General features: G+C 40.5%; 4 protein-coding genes across 5 annotated transcripts; 2 read left to right on the top strand and 2 right to left on the bottom strand.

Moving 5' to 3' along the window:
* The first annotated feature begins 923 nt into the window (after window positions 1–923).
* On the top strand, window positions 924–9,675 carry arpc2 (actin related protein 2/3 complex, subunit 2). Its single transcript, XM_051427221.1, has 10 exons — window positions 924–1,138; window positions 2,477–2,511; window positions 3,332–3,444; window positions 4,937–4,982; window positions 5,249–5,435; window positions 5,692–5,785; window positions 6,517–6,643; window positions 6,741–6,841; window positions 7,928–8,028; window positions 9,190–9,675. Exons 1-10 carry the CDS (start codon window positions 1,065–1,067, stop codon window positions 9,209–9,211), a joined length of 900 nt encoding a protein of 299 aa, XP_051283181.1. The 5' UTR covers window positions 924–1,064; the 3' UTR covers window positions 9,212–9,675.
* An 890-nt stretch (window positions 9,676–10,565) lies between these two features.
* On the bottom strand, window positions 10,566–14,456 carry LOC127378391 (keratin, type I cytoskeletal 18-like). 2 transcript variants are annotated; one of them, XM_051427206.1, is made up of 8 exons: window positions 13,991–14,455; window positions 13,805–13,887; window positions 13,533–13,689; window positions 13,283–13,444; window positions 13,063–13,188; window positions 12,144–12,373; window positions 11,650–11,684; window positions 10,566–10,898 (listed from the first exon to the last, which is right to left on the bottom strand). In XM_051427206.1, the coding sequence occupies exons 1-8, from the start codon at window positions 14,366–14,368 to the stop codon at window positions 10,807–10,809; spliced, it is 1,263 nt and encodes a 420-aa protein (XP_051283166.1). In that variant the 5' UTR covers window positions 14,369–14,455; the 3' UTR covers window positions 10,566–10,806. The 2 variants fall into 2 exon arrangements, with proteins under 2 accessions (XP_051283166.1, XP_051283167.1); XM_051427207.1 differs by lacking the exon at window positions 11,650–11,684 and having other exon boundaries at window positions 13,991–14,456.
* A 173-nt stretch (window positions 14,457–14,629) lies between these two features.
* On the top strand, window positions 14,630–19,815 carry LOC127378398 (keratin, type II cytoskeletal 8-like). The gene is made up of 9 exons (XM_051427214.1): window positions 14,630–14,915; window positions 15,766–15,974; window positions 16,169–16,229; window positions 16,394–16,489; window positions 16,933–17,097; window positions 17,316–17,441; window positions 17,537–17,757; window positions 17,887–17,912; window positions 18,777–19,815. Exons 1-9 carry the CDS (start codon window positions 14,754–14,756, stop codon window positions 18,782–18,784), a joined length of 1,074 nt encoding a protein of 357 aa, XP_051283174.1. The 5' UTR covers window positions 14,630–14,753; the 3' UTR covers window positions 18,785–19,815.
* LOC127378399 (G-protein coupled bile acid receptor 1-like) lies at window positions 19,734–26,710 on the bottom strand. Its single transcript, XM_051427215.1, has 2 exons — window positions 26,319–26,710; window positions 19,734–23,600 (listed from the first exon to the last, which is right to left on the bottom strand). The coding sequence occupies exon 2, from the start codon at window positions 23,560–23,562 to the stop codon at window positions 22,504–22,506; it is 1,059 nt and encodes a 352-aa protein (XP_051283175.1). The 5' UTR covers window positions 23,563–23,600; window positions 26,319–26,710; the 3' UTR covers window positions 19,734–22,503.
* Window positions 26,711–27,029: the final 319 nt, after the last annotated feature.

The raw sequence follows: 27,029 nt of genomic DNA, 5'->3' as shown, positions 1-27,029 counted from the left end.
AGAATAACATGAAACATTTGTCATCTTATTAACCTTAAACATACAAGTATAAATATACAGGACCATTGTAGAAATAAGAAATAGAACACAAATGACTTAACTATATGCATAAAGCTCATAATGTAAGTCTTATTACAAAAACAAAGTGCTAAGATAATATATTTATTTTTTTCTACCTGGAGATTATCTCTAAGTTATGAATTAATCATGATATTTTGTGTCAAGAAACAACCTTTAATAGAGAGTGGGGGTTCACTGATTAATGACAGTTAATGGTAATAATTAATAATGCTTTTGATAAGAGAAGAGAAGAGAAGAGAAGAAAAGATAGACTTTATTGATCCCACACTGGGGAAATTCACTCAGCCACAGCAGCTCCAGATACAACACAACAGATTAAAAATACACATTAAATAGAAATAGAATAGAAAAATACAAGGTATAATGAAAACAGAATCAGAAAATAATAGCTGTATGTACACTATATACAGCTTTTTATAGAGATGTGATTGATATGGAATATTGCACTGGTCACGGCAGGAGGTAGAGGCATTGTGTAAATAATTGCACCGGACAAAAAATATATATACAGCAGTATAGATTAGTGGAAAAATAGGCTATAGAAAGAGCTATGAATATACAGTACAGGTCTAATACTAATAATGTGCATGTAGGAAAAGTATAAATATATGCATGTGAAACTGTACAATACTAGTAGTGCAAAGAGTAGTTTTAACAGTGCAAAAAAGTGACTGGATATTTGATAAACATTTTAATGCGAGACTAAACAGACTATAACTTATTGATACCCCAGTTTATTCCCACCCAATCTGCCTGAATATCTCAATATTGTCATTACGAATTTATTACAGGCAACAGTGTGGGCATCCTCCTGTTATGCGGTCCTGAGTGTAAAACACGCGGAAGCGACAGGCGGAAGAAGCCTCGGCGGAAGCGGTTCGGTCTGTCAAAGGGAGGAAGAAAAAAATTTTTTTGCAGAATTTGACACAAAGAGGTTTATCCGATCATCCCCCCCTTTTTCCTCGACACCGGCGTCCGCTGCGATGATCCTGTTAGAAATCAATAACCGCATTATAGAAGAGACGCTGTCGTTGAAGTTCGACGGCGCATCCAACGGGTGAGAAATCATTGTTACCCCTGGCTACCGATGCTAACGACAGCTAGCTCCCCCCGTTAGCATTTCACTGAAGATGTCCGGCTGGGGTGTGTCTGCACGGTCCGTGTGCGGCCAGGGTTTGAACCCCCTCTCCCCTCTACCCTCCACACACACACACACACACGATCAATGCAGTGTTTTTAGTTTATTCTGCTCCAGCCGGCTCGACACGGACTCACTTTAACGACATTTTGAGACGTTTTACGAGGCTGTGTAGCTTCATAAGTAGCTAGCCGACCGCGGTACAGCTGCTGTTTGTGGCTAGCGGAGCTTAATGTGTTGGATATTCACTAACGTCTATTAATGACTCCTCTTGGTATTTATTAAAAACATTTAATGAACTTTAACTTGAGAATTAAAGCCGCTAATGAGACCCATTTGCTAAGGAGTCTGTCGCGTTAACAAAAACTGCTCATATCCGGGTCTGCGTTAGCCATTAGCCACTTCGTAAAACAACTCAGGGCTGATTTATATGATATTAAAGTTGGTATTTCCACTTATTAAAGGGCTTTTATTTGCTTTCCACGGCACCATAGCACCAGTTAGCAGCTACTTGTTAGCCAACCATCGCCCCTTTCTCCGGCTTCCGCATTCCTGAAGTCCAGCTGAGACAAGTCTGTGAATTTGTAGCTTGGACAAGCTGCTGCAACATCCAGCTCAAAAGTATTCATATACTGCTGCAACATCCAGCTCAAAAGTATTCACATACTGCTGCAACATCCAGCTCAAAAGTATTCACATACTGCTGCAACATCCAGCTCAAAAGTATTCACATACTGCTGCAACATCCAGCTCAAAAGTATTCACATACTGCTGCAACATCCAGCTCAAAAGTATTCATATACTGCCGCATACCCGATATTTAGTGTTTGGTTGGTTTATTAAAAGAAGTACCATATAGTCGAGATTATTTATTTAAGAAGGAAATCCGCCTTTAAATACGAGTTGTAATTGTAAATGTCAACAAAATGTCATAGACATAAACTTTACTTGTGTTTTTCATCTAGTTAGTTAATAAAGTCGGTATTTTTTGTTGTTGCCTGTGTTACATCTAGGGTGACAACTAACAGTTATTTTCATTTTTTATTAATTTGCAGATTTCTCTGCTGATTGTTTAGTCTATAAAATGTCAGAAAAACACATTAAATAATCAGAATCACAAATATTTATTTATTGATGCTCAGGGGGAAAATTAGTTTAATAAATGATGCACTAATTGATCATTTTGCTGTTCCTATGCGGTAGAGTTTACAAAGTGAGCCATATCACGCATCTCCTAACTTTATTTTCTCCTTGCAGAACCAAGCCAGAGGCTGTCGATGTGACGTTCGCAGGTGAGATTATGTGGCACCTTATCTGACCGCTCGCTACACACCCAATGTAGTTTCTTCTGAATGTCCTTGGTTACGTGGTGGCCATTTGTTAAATAAAGCATAAAGGTATGATACTGTACTTTTTGTAAGGGCTTATACAGTCATCAACGAATGGACTCGACACAAACAGTCACATATACCGTAGTACCGTGAAGGCTTGAACTGAGTGAAGATTTTAAGAGGCAGTACCAATTTATCTGTTTAAGCGTCCCTCTAACACAGTTACACCCAAGTCCTTAATTCTAGGGAAGAAAAACAGATAGTGGCGAGTCTTTTCATGTCCGTGGCTGCTCAGTGAAGTCTCAACACACCCTCAGGCAAAGGTTGTGAATGTTTTCACAATGACCAGGTCAAAGGGTCCAGGTCATGTAGGTTCTTTAAACATTTCCATTACAGTTACCACAGCTGCTTAACATCTTGGTTGTGTTGATTCGGTTGGTTTTTAGCACTATTATCAAGTGTTAAAGCCATTTCTTGTGGTGATACAGATTTTTAGCTGTCATTGCTTATGCTGTCATCATAGCAGCTATTTTCCTATTGTGCAATTAACCTGTTGTAAAGGTCCATCCTGCCAGTAATTGCAGCTAAATGGCACAAACTGTTACGTCTCACATGTGAAATTGATTTGAAATAATTGCAAGGGCATCGGCAGGAATTTAGGTTTCTAATTAAGGTGGCACAAGTACAAAATGTGTCAGTGTGTCAAGTTGCCAGAAGTAAAGGGTCAGGTTGTCCCTCATTAATCACCTGCAGGCTTTAATTCTAAACATCTCTGCTGCAGATTTCGATGGCGTCTTGTACCACATCTCCAACCCCAATGGGGACAAGACCAAAGTGATGGTCAGCATCTCCCTGAAGTTCTACAAGGAGCTTCAGGAGCATGGGGCTGACGAGGTACGACACACACACACACACACACACACACAAAAATGGATAGTCTGGAAAATGTTTCTATGTGCCTGTTCAGACAGAAACAGGGCCTGGTTTTGAGATTAAATACCACATTTTACATCCTTGAACACATGTGCAGCTACTGTATAAACACATCTAGCTCAAACCGGGGTGTCTGCAAGTCCTGGAAAAACCTTATAACGTCTGTAATGATGTTATCATATTCCAAGGGCTGAACCCTTCTTGTGTTTTCAGTCTTAAACTGGAGTTTAAAAAGTATTTTTTTAAAAAGGCATCGTGGTTTTCTGACGAACTGTTGCTGCAACTGGTCACGCAGACTATCTTCTCGGAGATCAACAGCCGCTTTGATCTTAGTCTTTTGATTTGAGTGATAATTTTATTTTGAACTGCAGTCTTGATAATATTTTTAAAAAAGCTGAATGAGGTTATGATTTCTATCTACACACACACACACACACACACACACACACACACACACACACACACACACACACCTCCACCACAAGAGCTCTGTTGCCATGTATGGAAGAAAGCAGCTGCTGAGGCTTCTGGTAGAAACAGGAAGTGAGTTTGTATGACTCACCCCCGGCGAGGAAGTGCTGACTGCGAGCAGCAGCCACTGTGTATGAATGTCTTGGCTGGCGTCCACTGACTTCCCTCCTTGTTCCCTAAAGCTCAAGAGCAGAGGGATAAGTGAATGGTTCAACAGTGTCACATTCAGTGATTCAGCCTGTGTAAAGTCTGGAAAGCAGTCAGGGGAAGGGAGGCCTGTTTTTGTTTTTTTCTCACACTTTCTTATCTTCTTATGTTTGACATATTTGGTTTTGCTGAAATACTGCTCTGATTTTAAATTAGGGATTATCTTTTGACTCCTCGTGGTACATTGTCGCCATACTTGAGCTTGATTTGCATGTTCTTGCTACCTGAGTTTTATTTGCATATTGTTGCGAAGCCCACTTCACATTCCACAATGACAGGTATCCATTAAAGAGGCCCCTGTGTTATAACCCCCCCACATACCCTGTTTCTGCATTTTGTTGCAGAGTGAGTTTTTTTTTCTGCTAGTTCTCTTCTCTTAAACCACATGCTTAGTCTCTGGGGATTCCCACAGTCTATGAAAATCACTGAAGTGTTTGTACTTCAAAATCAATGGTTAAGGTTAATCAAAAGAAAGAACCTAATCATCAATCCTCTTAAAGTCTTGGGGCCCTTTCTCTGTTCTAGCATCAACAAAGCAGCATCAGGGCCAACGTTAAGAGCTTTGCTTTTCAAAATTAAATTTTCAAAAGCTTTTACAGTTCCTGTATTAAAGACATTGTCTTTGCTGTGACCTACGATTTTGCCTTGAAGTTTACAATGTTAATTTCTTTTTTTATTTCTTTTGTTTGTGTCATGGCTTTTCTGTGAAGTTCTTCTTTTGAGAACTGTATTTAGAGAAGTGTGATATAAATAAAGGTCATATTTTTAATTTCAGCTGCTCAAGAGGGTCTATGGGAACTTCCTGGTTTCAACAGAGGCTGGTAAGTTACTGATCTCCTTTTTATAAATGACTGTCAACCTATGTTAGTTTGCCTTTTGAATTATTGATTGAGCTATTTAGGCCTCAATCAGATCAGGTTTAAAATAATCTTTCACATAGCACATAGAATGCAAACGTTGTTCCTCATTAGTATCTTTTCCTGTTATCTGTTAGTTTGCACTTAAATTAAACGTTGTGGCTGACTGTGAGCCATAACTCTTTGCATATTTTTCTATAATCTGTAATCATCGTCGCTCTCGGTTTCAGGCTACAACGTGTCCCTCCTCTACGACCTGGACGCACTACCAGCCAATAAAGACGAGGTCGTCCACCAGGCGGGGATGCTCAAGAGGAACTGCTTCGCCTCAGTGTTCGAAAAGTACTTCAAGTTCCAGGAAGAAGGCAAAGAGGGCGAGCAGAGGGCCGTGGTCCACTACAGAGATGATGAGTCCATGTACGTGGCAGAGAGTTTGAAAGCTTTCAGTATCAGATGTCTTATGAAGGCAGAAGGGAAGAGCTTGGTTTCAAATGGTCTAATGGTCTACAAATGTGTTTTGTAGTAGGCATTCTGTATGGGAAAAATGTTTTAGGCCTCACAGGGTCATGCTCTCGTTTTTGTGGTGATGCATTTACCTCCAGGTAATTCTTTACCTCTGACATGTCTTCTCCTTTTTTCTTTTGTCTTCTCCTGTTTTCTCCTGTCTTCTCAGGTATGTGGAGGCCAAGAAAGACAGGGTGACAGTGGTATTCAGCACAGTGTTCAAAGACGACGACGACGTCATCATTGGCAAAGTCTTCATGCAGGTGTGTGAGGCCACATGTAGTCCCTGAGTAAAGCTGGTGAGGTTATATTAGACTGAAACCCACTGAATTGAACATAGCACTCTTACCTATACTAATTTATTTCAGCTAGCTACATAGCTAGCAAGAAAGCTCCAAGAGGCAACTCCACTGTCCATTTCAGGCCTGTTTCAGTACACAGCTTGGCTAGTTTGTATTTCAGGATCCATTTTGTCCTTCAGCTAGCCCTGCAGATCATTCATTATTTGTTTTCCAGAGTTCATTCATTATTTGTCCAGTGAAAGAACTACCTCTGTCTGAATTGACGGCCTGTGCTATGCCATAACTTGAGCAGGCATTTTGCTAAAGAAACACTGTCAGCCTTCTTGCAAGCTGAGGCTACAGGCCAGCGTGTAAATGTATATACACATACATTGTCTCATCCATTATATTTTGCATACAAACGTCTGTTTGTAGAGCTTCAAAAGGTCCCTGTGGGGGAGGATGTGCAGACATGCCCCTTTTGCTAACATATGACAAGCCATATGATGTGTGCTAGACCCGGGTCCAGGGAGCTGGGAGCCAGCACATTATATATTTACATCCATGGTAAATCCACAACCTATGTTCCTCTACATCAGTATAGCATACTGCCGATCACATGACCAAACCAGTAGGGGGCCGGAACTGGCTTGCAGATATCATTCCGTGTGAATTTTCTTCATCTACTCTACACATACCCGTTCTGTCTGCAGGAGTTCAAAGAGGGTCGGCGAGCCAGCCACACAGCCCCCCAGGTGCTCTTCAGCCACAGGGAGCCCCCACTGGAGCTGAAGGACACGGACGCCGCTGTCGGGGACAACATTGGATACATCACCTTCGGTCAGTACCTGGCTGAAACCTGATTGTTAGCTCTGATTATTTTTAACTAATTTACTCATTTGATGCCGATGTTAATGCACTGTTTGGTTGTGTTCAGTCCTGTTCCCCCGTCACACCAATGCCAATGCCAGAGACAACACCATCAACCTCATCCACACCTTCAGGGACTACCTGCACTACCACATAAAGTGCTCCAAGGTCAGTTCAACTTAAACCTGGGTCCAATATCAGAACCAATGCTCGTTCTTTGAGTTTCCTCAAGGGTTTTCTTCAAAAATGCTCTGTAGGGTCAGGGAATGTTTGTGAGATGGAAATGGATACAGTTCCCCAATATTATCTTTAAATTTGTCATGTTTAAAGATTTCTGACTCACTTACCAAATAAAGCCTACCTAGCACCTGCAGAGGAAAAAAAACACCTTATTTTCCTGATATTTAATAGATGGATAGATATACTTTATTGATCCCAAGCTGGGAAATTGCAGTTTGTTTGTTTTTTTTTTTTTTTTTTTTTAAATGAGGCCTTTTAGATAATTAATGTAGTATTTTTTTCTTTTTCTTGGCTCTAAATTTGTAAAGTTTAAATGAGTCTGTTCTGGGATTTAAGGTTCTTAGGTTAGGGGCCACCCCAGCTAAATATATCTGTGGGGCTAACCTGTTGAAAACTTGCTCGACAGCTTTAATCACAGACTGCAAACAAGCCATAAACCTCATCTTGTGTAAAATTATGTCTTTTAAAGTGCCTTCCCCTCAATAGAAAGTCCAGCCATAGGTGAGATCAAACGAAGGCCCTACCTGGCAACGACTTGCTCTGCCACTTTGGCCTTTTGTGTACACATTACACAACATGAGACATCCTCCTAATGGTTCCTCAAATGAACTCTTGTCAATTGTAAACCCTAATCAAAGCCATATTTTGAATGCCTGACATTTCAGAGTAATGCATTAGGCCTTTCTGTTATTTTGCAAGTATCCGGTGTTCAGGAACGGGATTGTGGATGTTTTTACCTCAGACAAAAGGGAGTTTGTGTGGGTGACATGACAGATGGATTTATGGACAGTTGTGAGTGGGTTAAGCTTGAGGAAGAGTCAAAACAACCTTTCACTGTTGTCTTTGTCCCTGCTGCACACTGTGTTAGAGCACCTGACGCCAAATGTTGACTCCTTACTCTTCACAAACAAAAAGTCTGCATTCGCATCCTTGTGTAAGATTCATTCCACGATTAGAGGACGAGTTATGATCACTATTCATGATGAATACCTGATGGGGATCTCCCTCCCGCAGGCCTACATTCACACACGTATGAGGGCCAAGACATCAGACTTCCTCAAGGTGCTGAACCGCGCTCGGCCCGACGCCGAGAAAAAGGAGATGAAGACCATGTCGTAAGTAGACTCTACCCTCCCTTTCCTACCGACACCCACCTCTTCTTCTTCCTACACCATAGCTCAGATTCAGAGTCATCATTCACATCAGAGATCTCTACTGAACCAAAGCATTCATGTAAGAACAACAAGATAAGGGCTAAGGTTGACGGTGTTGTCAGCATGATTTTGCAATCAAAGAGGTTTTTTTTTTTGTTTGTTTTTGATGCCTTGAATCCTATTTTAGGATTTGGACCCAACTCTTTCATATTTAATCTGACAGATTCCTCCTCTCTGCCTGTTGCGCTGTGCATACCGTAAATGAAGACCTGCTGCAGTGTTCATGAATCATGAGCATTTTTATGGGTCTTCATTTAAGATGAACTATGAATGATTTTGCTAAATAAAAGCAGATTCGGCTTTGAGATACACCCACCTCTGCCATTTTCTAAAATGATTTCTCTTCTGTCTTTTTGTTTGTCGACTGCAGTCTGAAGCTCTGTATCTTTGTGTGTTTTTGAGGTGTGTGTATGTGTGTGTGGCCACTGTTTTTGCAGTGTTTGAAGTGAGTCAGAGAGGAATTTTTACAGCTCTCCGCTTTGCTAAAACAGTTGCACATACAGTTTTTTAGCTTTGTAGCTCTGAAATAATTGGAAAATATACACTGTCGGAATACAGAGAGTCTTTGTTGTGTGGTTAATGTGTAACTGGAATAAGTAGGAGGGAACCCCCATAGCTGCCATCTTTTGTGAGTTTCAAATATTTCACGACACCTGGGTTTGGCTACAAAACAACTAAGAAACCGAACCGCTAAGAAATTCTCAGGAATACATACCTGAAATGTAAGTGTCAATTGAAGACATGGCAAAGCTCAAAGCACTTATCAGTGAGACTTGGTCACGCAGTAGGCATTTGATGGTAACTGTGTGTGCTAAAACAGGCATAAACTACATGCCAATGTAAATGAAAGAGAAATATGACAATAAGAATTGCTTTCTTGCCAAGAGTTTGATTGGAACCGCTCTTATGTCAGCCATGTAACCATCCAAAAGTAACAACAGCGGTGGATGTTGAAATATACTGTAGTTCCTCCTGAAGGGTTTGAGGTGAGTGAGTACCAGGAAAGACCTTAAAAGTAAATCCTTTGTGTGCCGTCTAATATGTCTTTTGTTTGACTTTCAGTGGAAAAACCTTCTCCCGCTGAGTCCAGCCCCCCCACCAGAGAAATCCAAACCCCCCTGGACACGCCCAAACGCGCTACACTGAGACTCGACGCCACATCGGACAGGAATCCAGGACGCCTCTAAATGCCCCCGCCCAACCCCTAAACCGTGTCCAGTCTTTCTTTTTTTTTTTTAATGAATAATAATGTTGGCTCTACTTAGGGAAAGCCAAGGCTCAAGATAAATGGAAAAAGGGCATTCCTTGCTTTGCATAGTTAAAGAGAATTATTAGTCCTATATAAATATATATATGAAAAAAATGAAATGAAATTTTTGATACGATATCTTTTACTCCATTTGGTACTCTTTGCTTGCCCTTCAACCCTCACCATGCAATATCCATGTGTTGGATGATTTCAATCCCCCCTTCCTCCCTCTCTGTGCTTTCATGTCGTGTGTACCATTGTCATTTGAAAAAATAAAATAAATCACTCTTACAAAAAAAGCATCTGGTAGTCGTGTGTGCTGACTTTGTGACTCTTGTACAACCACTTATGACTATAGACTGTTTTCTCTCTTGAGCTCATGATATCCTCTTAAAATCATTGAAATAAACTAAAAACTATCCAAAATCTTTTAAGTTTTCACCTGACATTTTGCTTCATTTGTTTGCTGGGAACTATATTTATTTCTTAACATGCCAATTCTGAATATATGTATATTTAATGTGTAGATGGTTTGCATTTTAAGTCCTCATATGTAGGACATTTATTATTTTTTATTTTCATCCAATTGATGTTTAGGCCTTTTCTTATTTTAGTTTGTGGCATTCATCCTACTGCACGTGGAGTAACAGAAGCTGGATGTTTCAGCCACTGGTGGGTTACCTTTAGCTATTTATTAATTTCCTCCGTTGCCTGCTGGCTAACTAGCCAATATGCACTCCACATTGAATGTAGGCACTAAATACTGATTAAATGTAGAGATAGTTTTTTTTTAAAGTGGTCTTACATTGTGGTAAATTTAATATTTTGGCTTTTATTCTGGTAGGACTAAACAAGACATTGCATGCTGTCTCCTTGATGGGAATATTTCATAATTTTTAATTATCAAAATCCTCAATCATATTAATTGATAATAGCCTAGCAATCTGTTGGAAAAGAGCCCTATTTATTTCCCTGCTAAACACACACAAGTGTTTATTTTGCAAAATCATAATATATATATTTTTTTATTAGCTGCTGTACCTCATAATCTTTCTGTGTACACCCTGGCAACTACAAAAGTATCCCTGCTTGTGAATCCTTGCACTTTGTGATTGTTCAAATATATTGTATGAAGATAAAATAAGTGTTGCCGCGTAATTCACGTCTGAAAAGAGTGAGGAAATGAAACTTTCTTTCCAAAGTAAAAGTATTTATTTGATGACATATTAGTAAATACAACTTAACAAGGTCATAGTAGCTTTACAGGTTTATACTGTTACAAGCAGAAAAAAGCTCTTAAAGATCAGGCTTTGGCCTTCCTCTTTCTTGGGCTTTCCATCTTCATTCAAGAGGAAGAGGATGAATCCTTCTCATTTTTTAATTTCAGTGGGGCCGTTGCTCTGTGCTTTCTCGGTCTTGTTGATGTCTCCTTAGGCAGTTGCAGGGGCTTTATCTGCTCCGGCATCCTCTCCTGCCTGCACCTCCTGCTGCTTGGAAACCTCATCATCAGGCTTCTGTTGGTCTGGAAACAAGAATAATCAGATTGTACAGGTTCAGTGTTTAGCATCCTTTTGGTTCTTCAGATTTCCTTTAATATGTGTGTTTCTGCTAGTGACCAGAATGTCACCAGAGTTTGTCAAAAAATGATATATTTCCATATATATATTCTTTCTTTTTGAGTGATTTGATTGTTAAAATCATTACATTTATTCCCATGCAGTGTTAAAATTGGCTGTGATTACATGCAGTTACAGGGTGCAATGTGACGGTTGAGTGCAGTTTAGTGACATGAGCAGCTTTAAAGGGATCATTTTACGTTTTGGGAAATAATGAGAACGATGAGAAGATCCACAACGCTTTTATATGTCGTCCATTAAATATTCATCTAGGGCCAGCTGCCATTCGCTTAGAGAAACAGAAACAAGTTGGGTGTTTCTGTTTCCAGTCTTTGTGCTAAGCTAAGCTAACCAGCTACTGGCTGTATCCTTATATTTAATCAACAATATGAGTGGTACCAATCTTCCCATCTAACTCTTGAAAAGAAAGCATATTTCCCAAAACTATTCCTTCAAAAAGGGTTAGATTTCAAGTTTAACTATGGTTAGTGCATCCCCATAACATTCATATTTCATTCATTATGCAGTGAGGAATGTCATAAGCCAGGTCACTTTCTGGTGGCAGAGATAAACTGTTCGATCATCACAAACATGCTGGAGTCATTGTGATTTTATTTTATTAAGTATGTTTTTTTCCGGCCGGATTCCAGAACTTACCGCCGTCCAAGGCGTCCTCTAAAGCAAACTCCAAGCTGTTAGGGAAGAGGAGGATAAGTATGCTAAGGCAGATAAATCATGTTTTTGTGTGTGCTGTCCCTTTTAACCTTTTAAAGAAGCAGTTCAACATTTCGGGAAATACATTTTTAGTGTATTTCCCAAAATTCCAAATGCAGGATTTATGGAAGATTTACTCATTTAGTCCATCTCAAATTAATGAAAGAAAAATGCAAGAAAGATGTGATTTACAAATTTTAAATGTGAACTTTAATACCTGTTACTGCTGTAGTATCATATTAACACACAGTTTATCATGTTTTTAGCAAAATGGACAAGGGAGTAAAATCTGCAATATTTTCTGGTTTGTTGTTTTCTTTCGAAAGTATTAATTTTTTATTTCCTCATTTATATTTTGAACCCAACAACAGAATTTCATTTGCGCAAAAAATGATTCATCTAAAGCTCTAACATCATGACCATCTGACCATCCTCACCTTTCAACATCGGCCGTCATTCCATGAATCAGATGCTGGTAGCCAGCGATTTCCGCCTCCAGCTTCATCTTCACACACAGCAGGTTGTTGTTGTTTTCAACGAGGCGCTCCACCTGTGACCTCACTTCTGTAAGCTCTGCTTCCAGGTCCTGTATCACCTGGTTGAGAGGGCCCAGGCGCATACCATACTCCAGTTTGGTGTTCCTCAGGGTTTCCTCCAGATTGTGGATCTGAACAGGAATACATGGATCATTTTTAGTCATCGCATAACAGACCAAGAAGACAAAACCTTAATAGAACACATATAAAAGGTGACTGTGACTTCTCAGGAGCCTTGACCTTGTTTTTTTGTGCAAGAGCAGATCTGGGTGGCCTGTCAGACTAAGACAGATCACAGGTGTAAAGCATAATAACAGAGCCGTCAGGGATTCTTGTGTAAAGGCCAGGTAGGGTTAGAGCCCTGAGGGTGGTTTTATAATTCCTGACAGACTTTGGTTCTATTACATGCCTGAAATTTGAAAATTTCGAGCTTAAGGTTTGAGCGTGATATGAAGTATGACTGATGTCCCTGAATTTTGCATATGCTGTAGTGTGATTATATTATAAGTATAAAATAAGTATTTTACCTCCTACATTTTTACACAAATACCTGTACTTTATTCTCCTTACATGTTTAAACTTGAAGGGAATTCCAGTTATTTTTTGCATCATTGTGCCCCTTCCCAACTTCAAGACTGGTTCATATCACGCACAACAGACATAATGTGACAAAAACAATGTACTTTTTTACTTTTACTTAAGGAAAAGAAGATGAATCAGTGCTTCTACTTTTACCTTTTTTTCCACAAGTATCTCTACTTCTACTGTACTGGCTTGTGTGTGTGTGTGTGTGTGTGTGTGTGTGTGTGTGTGTGGTTACCGTGCTGTGCAGACTCTGGATCTTAATTTCCAGAGTCTGCCTCCGTTTGATCAGTTCCTTTAACTCCGTCTTTCCAGACTGCAAGTCCTCGTTGCTTTGTGCCTCCACCACCTTGATGTTTTCAAACTGGAGAGGGCAAGACAAGATGGGAATGGTGAGATACACAGAGGGGGAGAGAGGAGTTAGTACGGAGAAAGAAAACACACATGAGGTCACATACCTTGCTCTGATACCAGTCCTCTGTCTCCTTCAGGTTCTTCTGGGCCAGTTTCTCATACTGGGCGCGAATGTTGTTGAGCTTCTCGGCCAGGTTGGAGTCCTGGGAATCAATCTCCACTGTCACCACAGAGTTCTTGATCTTCTCACGCAGGGCATCCACCTCCTGCAACAGTTATAAGCATCAGACTCCACACAGTCCAATTTCATTAGCTGATTTTAAACTGTGAGCTTTTTCTTTGCTTCAGTCTCACCTCTTTGTGTTCCTTCTCCAGGCGATCAAGCTCCCCTTTCACCAAATCAATCTCTTTCTGGGTCTGCTGGTGGTTCAGTTTGGTATCCTCAATGGTCTTCTTCAGATCCTCCAAGTCTTTCTCTAATTCCTTCCGTGCCTTTGACTCATCCTCCAGCCTGCACACAGGAGGAGGAACCCAACAATGATCCACACAACCACTGACTCTTACACTTTAATCTCAATTGTCATCTAAATTGTTGACTGTTTTAATCTAGACTACATGAAACTCACTTGTTCTTGAAGTCATCATCAGCCAGTTTGGTGTTGTCAATCTGGAGCAATAGTTTGGCGTTGTCCATGGTGATGTCTTTGATCTAAAAAGAGGAATGATTGATAACCATTTTAACACCATTTTATTAGATTTTTTAAAATTTGCATGGATGTAAGCATGGAAAATAAATAAATAAAATGACCAACCTGCTTCTTGAGGTCCTCCAGGGGTTTCTCAATCGCATCCCAGTTGCGCCCCTCGGGTGCTTCTCTCTTGGCCAAAATGTCATCGATCTGTTTCTGCAGATCTCCGTTTTCCTTCTCCAGCTGCCTCACCCTGCCCAGGTAGCCGGACAGCCGGTCGTTCAGACCCCGCAGTGTCTTCTTGTCGTCCGCGGGGGCTGGAGGAGCGGCCGGGGCGGCAGGAGTTGGGGCAGCTACAGGTTTTGGTGGAGCAGCCGGAGCGGAGTCCTTTTCCGGCTCGTTGCGCAGCACGTTACGCAGCCCCTCCAGGCTCGCCACGGACACCCTGGAGCCCCTTCCCCCGGCTCCACCAAACATACTGGCGGCAGTGTTTGAAGGCATGATTGGTGCTGGATGTGAGAGAGCTGACACTGACTGACAGAGACTGTTTCAGACTGGAGAGTCACCTGGAGGATGGATGACAGCTATGTACAGGTAGGTTTTATACCTGTTTATTACACACCAATCCGCCCACAGTGTTACCATTGGCTCCCCACTCCTGGACAAACTGGTGCAGAGTCGAAATTCAAGTATTTCATGTTGACTTTTCCTGTTTTTTAACTATAACCACGCACTTGTCCTTTTCTGATTGGACGCATGCAGGGTTTTGGGGAGGTGATGGGTGGTCCTTGTCCACCTTAAAAGATGGTGATCCGGAGGGCTGCAGGTACCTTCACCGCTCACCTGTTCAGCTTCCAGTTGTCAGCTCTCTGCTACAAGCTTCAGAATGTCGAAACCAAGAGACTACAGCAGCCAGTCCTACACCCCCGGCACTGCGGGACCGGTGAAGAGCTCCCCGACCAACAACAGAGTGGACTCGTCGGGCAAATCCAGGGAGAAGGACGACATGGTTGGACTTAATGACAAGTTCGTCAGGTTGATTGACAAGGTTGGTAAATTATATTATTACTATTTGCGATATATCTTTGGTTAAATTAATTCATTTCCATATAAACACAATTTAATTTTATTATACTTTATTTTATACTTTTTAAAATGTTCTTAAAATTAGGCAATAAAAAAATACAGAAGTTATAACTAAATAAAAACCTGTGTAATACATGTAAACTATTAAATATGATTTATTTAATATAATTCAATAGTTTTTTGGGGTTATTTTCATTATTTATTTCAAAATATTTATTGATTTTGTTTGGTTTATTCAGTAATTTTTTTATTCGAACCGTCATACATACAGATCAATATTAAGTTCAAGATCAAAGTAAAAACAAGCCTTTGTGGAGGAGAAAACCTGTTTCCAGTCCTTGAGCATGACTTACGACAGCCTGCCTGTAATTCTGTGACCTGAGGCCATGAATAGGCTTCACTTCATGTAAAGGATGGTGGAGGTTACATGTAGGACGCCACCTTGTGGATAGTTAGATAACTGTAAGTCCGTGGTCTATAAGGGTCAGTGTGTCAACATAACCTGAACCACACTGTACTGTATTTAGACTGTGCTGCTTTCTGAGTAAATGGGTGAAAACAAACAGCACAACAACACCTATTTCTTTCCAAACAAACATGATAAGAAGCTACACATACATTTTTGGAGTGTGCAAAAAAATCCTCACCTGTCATTATCATAATAATAAGATGTAAAACTTGGCATCTAGCTACAGCATATATCCACACCTGGCATTTCTTTCTTACAGCTGTTTTGTTCGCTTTTTTTGTTGTTGTTGCATTTCTGTCCACCAGCGCCCCCCCTCCCTCACTTTGTCTGTCTCCTGTCTCAGGTGAAAAACCTGGAGGATGAGAACAAAAAGCTCGACACAAAGCTGAAGATCCTCAAGGAGCAGGAGGACTACGATGGGAAAATCGACGAGATCGTCAGGCAGATGGAGAACGAGCTGGAGAGGCAGATCGAGAACTTGCTCCGCGACCAGCAGAAACTGCAGGCCGAGCTGCTCAAGAAGCAGGACGAGGTGGAGGAAACCAAGAAGAGGTCAGCAGGTCACGGTGTAACTGATTTGACTGAATGACTGATTTTCTTTTCTAATTCACTGTTTAGACTCACTAAACCTCCACTATGTCTTTAAATAAAAAAAAAAACAAGCTGTGCACACATACAAGATGTTCTGATTTTGGTCGTCATTGGCACAATTTAATAATTCACCCTTTATTTTCTCTTGGTTTCAGCTATGAAGACGAGCTTCAGAGGAAAGCTGACCTGGAGAATGAGTTTATTGTCACCAAAAAGGTACTGGAACCATTTAGAAACAACAAAACTTGAAATACATGTACTATACAGGTTACCTTTTAAAGAATTTCAGACGATTTAAATCAATTGTTGTGTTGTATTGCATAAACTGTGCTGTATTTCATAGATATGTACATTTTTGGTTTAATGTGTGTTCATAACAGGATGCAGATGAAGGTCACTTGGCGACAGTAGATCAGGTTCTGGAACTGGAGGACCTGATGGGAAAACTTGACTTCCTAAGGCTTGGCTATGATGAGGTAAAGATAAGGTTTATTTTGTTTTCATTGGTCTCTCCCCTTGTTGTTCTTTCTCTCTAATCTGTGAAGCTACAACCTGTTTGACCCAAAGGAGACACTGTAACAACAACTTACATAGTTACATAACAGTATAATAATAAATATATCAATGTACTGTGACGGTGTGTTCAGGAGGAAACCAACAAATTATTTTTTGTGATGCGTATCTTCTCTAAATTATGAGCTAAGAGTAGTGGATAAACAGTTATGATGATGATGATGAAGGAGGTTTAAGCTCCTCTGACTTTGGTGTTATGTGAGACAAAAATGGTATGCAACCATAGCTGTACAGGACAACAGGTCATCAAATATAGTGGGAAAGGACTGTATGAGCATGAAACAGACAGACAAACTGACACTGAACATGAAACTAACTTTGTTGTATCCATGTCTGCCCCCTGCAGGAGATCAAGGAGCTGGAGTCCCAAGTCCAGAACGAGACAGTAATCTTGCGCGACAACAGCCAGCGGTCTCTGGACATGGACGAGATTGTCGACAGTGTCAAGAGACAGTATGCCAACATGGCCTCCCGTACCAGGGAGGAAGCCGAGCAATGGAACCAGAAAAAGGTGAGGAAAAGGAAGCTCATACCCAAAGAAGAAGACATAGCACTTGGCTTTTTTGAGCTTACGAAGTCAGGTGCTTATTCTACATGTCTTTACACCACTAAATCCATCTAATAAATTATTATGTGATTCTCAGTACAAAGCCTGTGAGGCCCGATACTGCATGAATTCTCAATATCATTCAAATTTGACTGTTTTTTCCCTTCTTCACCCCCACTTAGATGGATGCCATGGTGCTAAATGTAGGACAGCGCGAGATGGAAGTGCGTGATTTAAAGAGGGACATCTCAGACATGGTGCGCTTCATCCAGAGGCTCAATGGGGACCTGGAAGCTCTCCGAAGGAAGGTTGGGACTACACAGATGAAGTTCATATATAGAATTTAGGCTTAAATCTTATCCATCCAGACAGCCTCTGATTTTCTCCTCTTTTTTCCTGTTAGGAAGAGTCCCTGAAGAAGGAAATCAATGATCTGAGGACAGAAGGTGACGGAAACCTGGATAAGGCCCGGGAGGACATCGTCCAGCTGGAGGAGGCTCTGAGGCGTGCCAAGCAGGATTTAGCCGGACAGATCCGCGAACACCAAGAGCTGATGAACCTCAAGCTGGCCCTGGACATCGAGATCGCCACCTACCGCAAGCTGCTGGAGGGCGAGGAACAGAGGTATGTGAGCAGTGGGGATCTGGGTGAGAGCAAAATGCCTGAGCTTCTATTCCATGTGTTCTCTCATGTTTGTTGAAATGATGCATTAATGTTTTCACTAACAACTGTCTCTGCTCCATCTCTGTGAAGAATGAACGTCCTCATGCGCAACTCAGGTGAGAATCTTTTTTTCTCTTTTTTGTTGCTTTTTCTGACTTTTCTGGAATTAGCAACCATTTCTGGGTTCATTTGGTCGCTTCTGGGTGTGAATGACTTTTCCCCCACTGGTGCTGGACAAATGTAAAGATGTGGAAATCACTTTGACTTTAGGTTTTGTCACTTTTCAGACCTTACATGCACAAAAAAATCTATATAACATACTAACAGTGTAAAACACCCCAAAAAACACAATATGGTCTCTTTATTGTTGCAGCTGGTAAAGGGGAGGCTAATTTCAATTAATTATATACTGTTGGATAGCTTAATCTTTAATAATATTTAATATTTTATTTGTTGATAATATTTTGTATTAATAATCTCAACCTGTTATAGTAACTAAATTCATCAAAACATGTAGGGGAGAAAAAAATACAACATTTCCCCCTGAAGTGTAGTGTATAGGAAGTATAAAGTAACATAAAATGGAAATACTCAATAGAAATACTAAGTAAAGTACCTCAAAATTGTACTTAAGTACAGTACTTTAGTTAATGTACTCATGGTACAGTGTCCAAATGTACACAAAGTACTGCTTGCCCACTTTTAACTTAAAGCAACTAGCTAAAATCTTCCCTGTCAGGATGTTGTTTAAAGGAATTCTGGGAAATGTATGAAATCACTAACTGAAGTGGAGGTAGACCAAGAAGGTTAAGAGGTACCTAAAAACTAAATTGAATATAACTATAATATTTAGGCCAACAAAACAGTAGTGGAGAAAAATGGACATGGTGAGAGAAACAAATCCATATCATTCATACCAGCATTCTCATGACTGATTCATGTTTTGTGTCCCACTAAAATCAAACCTCTCTTTCGCTCAGATTTCTAAAAACAAACCAACCAATCCAAGTCCTTGCTTGCACGCAGACGTTCACCCTCCAGAGAAGCCACGAGCCCCAGAACCCACCATCGTCCCGGCCACCACCTATATCCCGACAGACGCCGTTATCCTGCCAGCGTACGGCTCCTCCAAGAAACGCCTGCTGATCCGGGTGGAAGTGGAGGCAGGAAGAGTTGTGTCCGAAAGTTCCCATTACACTGAAGAATGACCGGCACTGTCCATCACTCCTCTGTCTACAGCATTACAGTATATCCACAAAATGTGAATTTAAAATATTAAAATTAAGTTAAATTAAATTAAACATTCCTAAGTATAATTATGACAGTGACTTTCAACGCAATAATCCTTCGTTTGTGTGCTCTCTGGTAAAGTGAACAGTCTAACAATAGCATCTTGGCAGGTTTAACGTTTTTTCCTAGAATCCATTCTTGAAGTTGGAGACATCTTGTTTATGTCAAGCAGTGTTTTTAAGAAGGTTTTCTTGTCTGTGTTTGCATTTGCAAAGACTTGTGGTGTTCCTGGTTACGCTCAATGTATTTTTTCGGCTTTCTTGCAGCTGTTTGTCTCAAACCTCTGACAGCTAAGTTTTCTTAATGAAGTGACCCATAAAATGAGGATCAAGCAGGTGGTTAAAGGAGTGGTTCTGGTTTTGTGTTCTGGTGGTCCACATCTTGTTAATATCAGGAGGGACATACACAAAGTTGTTTCCTAGAATCACGAGAGGTCACGTTAAGGGCGGGCATACTTGGATCTGGCACAAAATGGCTTTTCATAATACAAAACCACCCACAAATACACTCTTTTTTTGTCTGTTTCAGTGGTGCTGATGGAAATGTTTTCTGCAAGCCTTGAATGCTATACATTTTATCAACTTTGGAACTGTTCTCTCTCCTATCTGCACCTTATATGTCAATATGTCAAAGCAATCACACGGAAATCAATACAATACAGTGTTTACTGTTAAGGTGACAAGTATTTGCAATGGAATACAATCAATAAATAAAGCAACATAAACAATGTGTCTGCTTTCTTCTTTTTTTCCATTTACTCACTACTATTTACTTAAAGAAATATTTAGATATTTGTGAAATATATTTATATTTCTAGCCTGGCTCTGTCCAAATCTACCCTTTAAAACTTAATGATTAATACGATAAATCTCAGTTGTTTAATCCATGCAAAAAGTGTAAAAATTACACACATCAAATGGCATATTGTAGTTATTACACTTTCCGTATAGACTAAAATAAACAATCAAGACATAACCTGTTAATTAATTAGCTTTGGAGGTGTCGGTGGGCAGATTTTGGTACCCCAAGGCAGGGCCAGGCGGCTAGCCGCTCCAGCTACATTTAACAGAGAGGAGTGAAAGTGGTGTCGATCTTCTCATTCCACTCTCGGAGTGAATATTTACAAAAATGTTGAACCATTACTTATATGTAAAGAATCCAGACACAATTTGGGCACAGTGTGTTTGTTAGATAAAACCGGTCAGAGGCTTTCTACTCATTAGGAGCTGGAGCCCGAAAGTCTCCCCCTGTCTTCATTTTTCCTTCCACCTCCTCCTCCTCCTCTCCCGGTTCTCCTCTGTCTTCCAGACACGTACGTACACAATATTCCGATGTGGAAAACAAACTTGGCTTAGCAAAGCAACACAGACAAAAGACATACAGAGTGTACCCTGACCCCATGATGATATCCCATCTCTCCTAATGTCCCACAACAGTTCAGACCTTGTTTGCTCTTTAATCTCATTAAAGTCTGCTTTTCCAGCTCGCCTTTACTGGCTGTCTCTTGTCCACCCACATACTGTATGTACCCATTTAAAACCACATCTTGATTGGGGGAACAAATAGCACGGCATACAATTTGTTTAATCAAGTCTCAAATAAAAATCTAATTTCCCTTGAATGGATCTTTACAGCAAATTAAAGTTTCATTCTTCAAATACAATTTGCAAGCAGCAGATGTTTCTCTGAAGCACAAGACTGCTTTTTACAGTATTTAACCAACATTTATCTATCATTATCATTTATATGGCAGAAACTGGAAACTCATAACTTTGTGGATTTTCATTTCCATGTCTCTTTCCTGCGAGTTCTTGCTTAAGCCTTAATCCCCTCATGTGTTGTAGATGTATGACGGACTGTGGATGCACCCTCTCCCCTCTTCAGCTTGCATACCAGTATATAGATAAACACTACTTAGGGAAGTAGGAGTAAACATTGCAAGCAGGTGGGTGAGAGATGGAGAAAAACTATGACCTCTTAAATTGATGTCTGAAGCAGGCAGCACAGAGAAAGGAGGATATACTGTACGTCTTTCCTCACAATGTATTCATGGTGAAGACGGAAGGAAAATCCAGTCTATTTCTCTTAGATATAACTGAGCTCAATTCAGCTTCAACATGAGATTTTGACCATTTTCTTATACTTTTTAAATTAATCTCTAGAGATATAATTTCTCCTGTCAGTGCGATCCTCATTTAAGATCTTAAAATGCTCTTTTTTTCTCTCGATGCACAGATCTTTATTTGTCTGACCTAATCAGCTCTTGAGATAGCAGTAATATCCAAAAGAACACTTGACTGTCTTATAAATAAAAGTCTGTGCAATATCAGAAATTTGTCTCAACTCTGTATATTTTATCTGTTCACAGAGCTGTCACACTTTTATCAACAAAAGAAGATATTCACAGATAAGATATCACAATCTGTGTATAAACTCCTGCCAGGTCAAGATAATTTGCGTTAGACAGATTTATTATTTTGCTCCTTATCTCTAGGAGGCTTAAGAGAATTCAGTAATGTCCAAATGAGTAGATATATTATTTATTATGAAACAAAGAAAAGATTATTGTGAGATTTTTCACATGAAATGTTTATGGAAATACAAGAAAAATAAGCTATATTATTATAATGTTACCTGCTAGACATCAGTACAGTAGCAATGTATGCATGCTGATGTCTAATTAGCCTCACAGAGTGCTAGTATGGCTGTGGCCTCTAAAAGGACCATTCAGACTGGATTTATTTCTCTAAGGGAGGTGGAGTGATTTCATCTGATTTTAATTCAGTGCGTACGTGGGTAATTTTCCACCCCCGGCCCAGTAATAATTACAGCCTTGTATTTTAAAGTGTACCTGTGAGGTTTTTTCCCATGATCACCTGCTTTTCCAACTGCATTTTATTTATCAGCCCAGTGTGAAATGTGACTGGAAGTTAACACCAACATAAAGGCCTGTACGATGACAACAATTAAAGCCATCAGGAGAGCAAGACCCCGTGATGGACTATAGCTCAGTATTGGTATTGTCTTTCGGCTAATCCTACAAAATGTCCATCTCTACGACAAAGCAAATCCTTATTTTTCAGTGGTTAAAAGAATGAGTTAAATTACGGAGAAGCAGAGACAATATTTTTACATTTTCTGTATCTCCTGATACAGTAATATTGTCAGTTAAATTATGAAAATCTGTGGTAAACCTTCAGAAAGTACAGTCACCCAGTGTAGTGGTGGTAAAACAATGGGTGGCCTTTTTTTGGGATCATTGATAAGTAAATTGTGAAAGAATCAACGGAAATGTGTTATCCCCCCCCCCCCCGGTGGCCTTAATCAGTATACTGTGGGCATGATGTTCATCAACCCTAGTAACATCATTTCTTGCGGAATACATCCTCATAAATATTCATATTCATCAGTCTTTCTTTAGACGGCCACTTCCTCCTCTGATCCCTGCGTCCGTCGCCTCCATCTGTCTCTGAGTTTCTGGAGAAGTTTGTAAGCTGGTTCGGTATACTGCCTGTTAGCCAGGCCGAGAACCAGCGGCACCACAGCCATGCTTCCAATACCGGTGCACGAGAGCACGATGTGGGTGGTGGAGTTCCACTTGGTGTCACTCATCAAGAAGGCTATGCAGACGTGCATGTAAATGAGGTAGGGAACCCAACATGCCAGAAAGGTCAGTGACACCGCCACCACGCAGCGAGTGTACCGCAGGTTCAGCTTCTGCTCTCGGTCCGAGGCCTGACTTCCTCGCTCCACTGAGCGATGGAGACGACAAATGTCCTTCAGCTGGCCTCGGGTGATCCATAAAACGCGGCCAGTCATGCCAGCGATGGTAAGAATAGCAGGTAAGACGAGTCCATACACCTCCAAGTAGATAAACGCGTTGGGGAATACTCGCCTGTACGAGCAGCATGTGGTTCTGTTCGCCGAACAGTTTGAAAGTGGCATTATCTGTTGGCTGCTTGGGCAACAGCCGTTCCAATCTGGCCCTGTCCAGTTATTCCACCCAAAAGCAGGTAGAGATGCGTACAGAAGCGGTGGCGCCCACACCACCAGCAATGCTAGAGGAAAACTACGATGCATCCACAAGTTATTGTAATGCAAGGGGTCGACGATGCAAATGTAGCGCTCATAGTGCACCATTACCAGGTTTAAAAGGAACGCCAGGAAGAGGAAGTTTGGGAAAATGTGAGCCACCATGCAGGAGCTCAAACTCAACTCCCGGTTCAAACCCATCAACGGTATGAAAGGCAGCGCCACGCCCGTGCACAGATCTGCCACTAACAGGCTGAGGAAGAAGTAGTTGGGCGTGTTGTGGAGCTGGCGGTTCCAGGCGATGCCCAGGATGATGACCAGGTTGGCCAAGATGATGGAGGTCGACAGCGGTATTGTGATGGCATAGATGAGCTGCTCCTTAGAGAGCAGGGCATGGGAGTCGTTGCAGTCCATCATGTGTGAAATCTGCAGACTTCCTCCCATTCACAGCCCGGCTCCACTCCCATTAAGCAACAGCTACCCTGTGGGGAAGGAGAAACCTTGTTAAAGAAGCGGTAGCGGGTGAACTGAGAGTTTATGCTAACCTATTTGGTGAACATCTAGTTTGTTGTTATTGCTCAAGATGCATAAACAGGCTTGTAGAAACAGAGGAAATGCAATTCAGTGGAGTTGAAAAAAGAGATTCAATAGAAAATGTAGCAGGCAGTGGAGCAGAGTGGATTATCAGAAATTGATTGTGGAATGAAACCAAACCGGAAAGAGAAGATAACAATACACTGTGAAGCTCAGAACAAGTACTGCAGATGTTCAAAGAAGATAAATACGTCAATTCAGGCTGCGGAGACTTCTTGAAAGCCAGTTTAATTTAATAAAAGCTTAACATTCCGTTAAGCTCAAGCAATTCCAGAGTTCAAGAGTCAACTCAAGCCTAGTCATGCTACCATGACAGGAAACTATAAACTACCACTGGGGATAAAGACAGACAAATCCTCCTGACTGAAATAAAAGGAGCATGTTGTCAAAGTGTAATGTTAAAGCTCAAAAGGGAAAAGATTTCAGACCCCTCTCAAGTAGAGAGAAGGAGATTTTAAATTATTTATTCTCACTGCATTTGAAGGGAAGAGCAGAGAAAGATGAAACGGGCAATATTTAATGTAGAAGATGGAGATAAAAGAGTGGAGGAGCTGAGAGAAGGACATTAATGAAAACAGCAGGAGCTTCAGGTAGATGGAGGTATAGTCCTGTTTCGGTTTAGTAATACACACACTGTTTCTGTCTCATCTGGTGATTTATGTTCACCTGCATTTTTTTATGGCTACTTTGGATAAATCATTGAGACCAAAATGATTGCATAAATCCATAACACCCCTACCCTGTATTTCATTATATGTATGCCTGTAGCAACAAACACAAAGCAGCTGTTTAAGATTAAGATCAACTGCAGTACTTTTATTAAATTTGCCACTTGCAGGGCATTTTCTCCACCAAGGTAAACCTGTTCTTCTTGTTTTATGTGTTAAAGCCTGAAGAAAATGACACAGAACACCCTGTTCGATGCTGTATATATATATATATATATATATATATATATATATATATATATATATACTCTGCTTCATGCTATATAACACATTTTCTCTTTGGCGTCTTTGTATGCGATAGAGAAACTTTCTGCAGGCAAGTCAGTGAAGAGGACAGTTACAACACAACAACTATGGCCTGCAGTGTTCCCGTCTCTCATCTCTTGAACACAGAAACAAATTTAACCCATTTGTTATCTAACAGCCACTGTCATTTAATAATTCATCAGATGGGACTGGATGGGATGGAGTTACACCTCTCTTTGTATCTACAGTATTATATTTTAGAAAGTGATACAAGGCCTTGGAGGCAATGGCGGAGGCGAGGGGTGGCCAGTGGTGTCCATGGCACCACAAACAGCACCACTGCTGAACCATTTCTCCACTGCTGCAGTTAAAGGGACTCTTCGCAGAATGCCGGTGGGAAAAATAATAATACCGTTGTACTGCCACTCCCCAACCCACTCTGTGTCCAACTGAGGGGAGAGCTAACATAGCTCAAAGAGTTTTGTTCCACATAAAAATGAATGGGAAGTAAATTCACGTCTAACAAGGTTGTGATTGTTAACTGAAACCAAAGTAAAGACTAAAACAAGGTGTGAAAAAAACATTTCAGTTAACGGAAATAACAAACAACACATAAGAACTAAAACCAAATGAGGAAACCCACTCTTGAAACTAACTGAAAATAAACTGAATTGAAAACTACGAAGTCTACGTAACTCTGATGCAAAAATCTGTTGTTGATGAAAGTGAGAACAGAAACATAGGAACCAAACTCCAAGCTGATGATGATGACAAGTCAGTCCAATCACATCCATGGATTCATTTTTGTAATCGTGGAGGAAACTATCTTGGAAGATGGAAACACTGATATTCAGCAGCTGGAAATATTCACATTTCTTTGATTTTAACAAACAAACAAAACTGGATTTTAACCGTCATAAGTCTTCATTTTGGGGAGAATTATCCATTTTATGGGGAGTATAGCAGAAGAGAAATATAATTAGTAGTGTAATAAGTAACATAAAAGTATTGCTTTTTAAAAGAGTAATGAGTAATAAATAAAACATTTTGAGTAACTACCCCAACACTGTTTATTATAGATGTTTAGCATAAGATTTTAAAACACAACTATTTGCAACTGTGCAACAATCATTTATATGAAAAATGAAACATTATATATGATAATGATGTTGGAGATTAACGCTGCAACATGTCCATTACATACAATCTGCAAGCAAACAAGCTCTATGAAGGGAACTTTATGGTATCAAAGTCCTGTCACAGTTTCAACAATTACTGTCTAAAGGCTCTTTAAAAGGTGGATACACAGAATCTAATAAGTCTTTCAACATTATTGCTTAAATGCAGTTTAAGATGTATTTTATGCTTTCTGCCTGGTTATGTTGGATATATCTGTAACTTTTGACTAAAATGTATTGTCAAGCCATTTTTTTCAGAAGTGTCGTCTTATAAGAGGCACTTGTAAAGAGTTTTTTCAAGAAATAAAATGGCGCTTCACAATTCAAATAGTTCAAATAATTTGTAACCCTGCAGTCCTGTAATGTAAAAACTGATGACCTAAAACAGAACACCAGAAATACATAATGAAATCTTGCAAAATATGAACTTTTATAATAAGAATAAGAGTTTTACCTTGGGCTGAACAATCCAGTCATGTACCCTTTGACAAAAGAAATCCTTTTGCTTCCTGTCACTCTCCTGATATCTTCAAGCCTGTTCCCCTGCATGTCATATCCACAAGTAGAAGGTGCAGCCTCCACCATAAACATTAGGAGCTTCTTCTTTATCCTTCAGGAGCTTCTTCTTTATCCTTCAGGAGCTTCTTCTTTATCCTTCAGGATCCTTTCTCAGTCAAGTCAGCCACAGCAGCCTCTCAAATCCTCCCTACAAACCAGAAGAGAGACGAAGCGGGCAGAAGAGTGAGGCTGTTCCTCTCAGATACTTTAAAGGGGAAGTGCACACTGAAGGAGAAGAAAGGAGGAGGTGACAGTGGTTGTTCTTTTATCTGTCTTTTTCCTGAGGGTGGGTTGCCTGTCACGCTGAAGATGAGGAAGCAGTGTCCACTAACCCTTCACCTACTAACTTTTTCCTCTTCCTCTTCATACTCTCTTTCATCCATTTTCCCCCTTTTAGTCACTACTGTTAGGACTGCAGTGTGCATCCATGAATGGGAGAGGATGGGAAGCTGTTATCACTGCAGCCTGAAAATGATAAGAACATTCCTGGGTAACATCAGTAGGTCTGGCATGTGGTTTTGGTTTCACACCTTCCATGATGGCCCCCAGACTCTCCGAGACAGCTTCTGCAACATGTATCAAAGACGTATGAAGTGGAAAAAACATC

The sequence above is a fragment of the Dicentrarchus labrax genome, unplaced genomic scaffold (assembly GCF_905237075.1).
Source record: "Dicentrarchus labrax unplaced genomic scaffold, dlabrax2021, whole genome shotgun sequence".
Classification (NCBI taxonomy): Eukaryota; Metazoa; Chordata; class Actinopteri; family Moronidae; genus Dicentrarchus; species Dicentrarchus labrax.
This window is presented reverse-complemented; position numbering and strand designations above follow the sequence as displayed.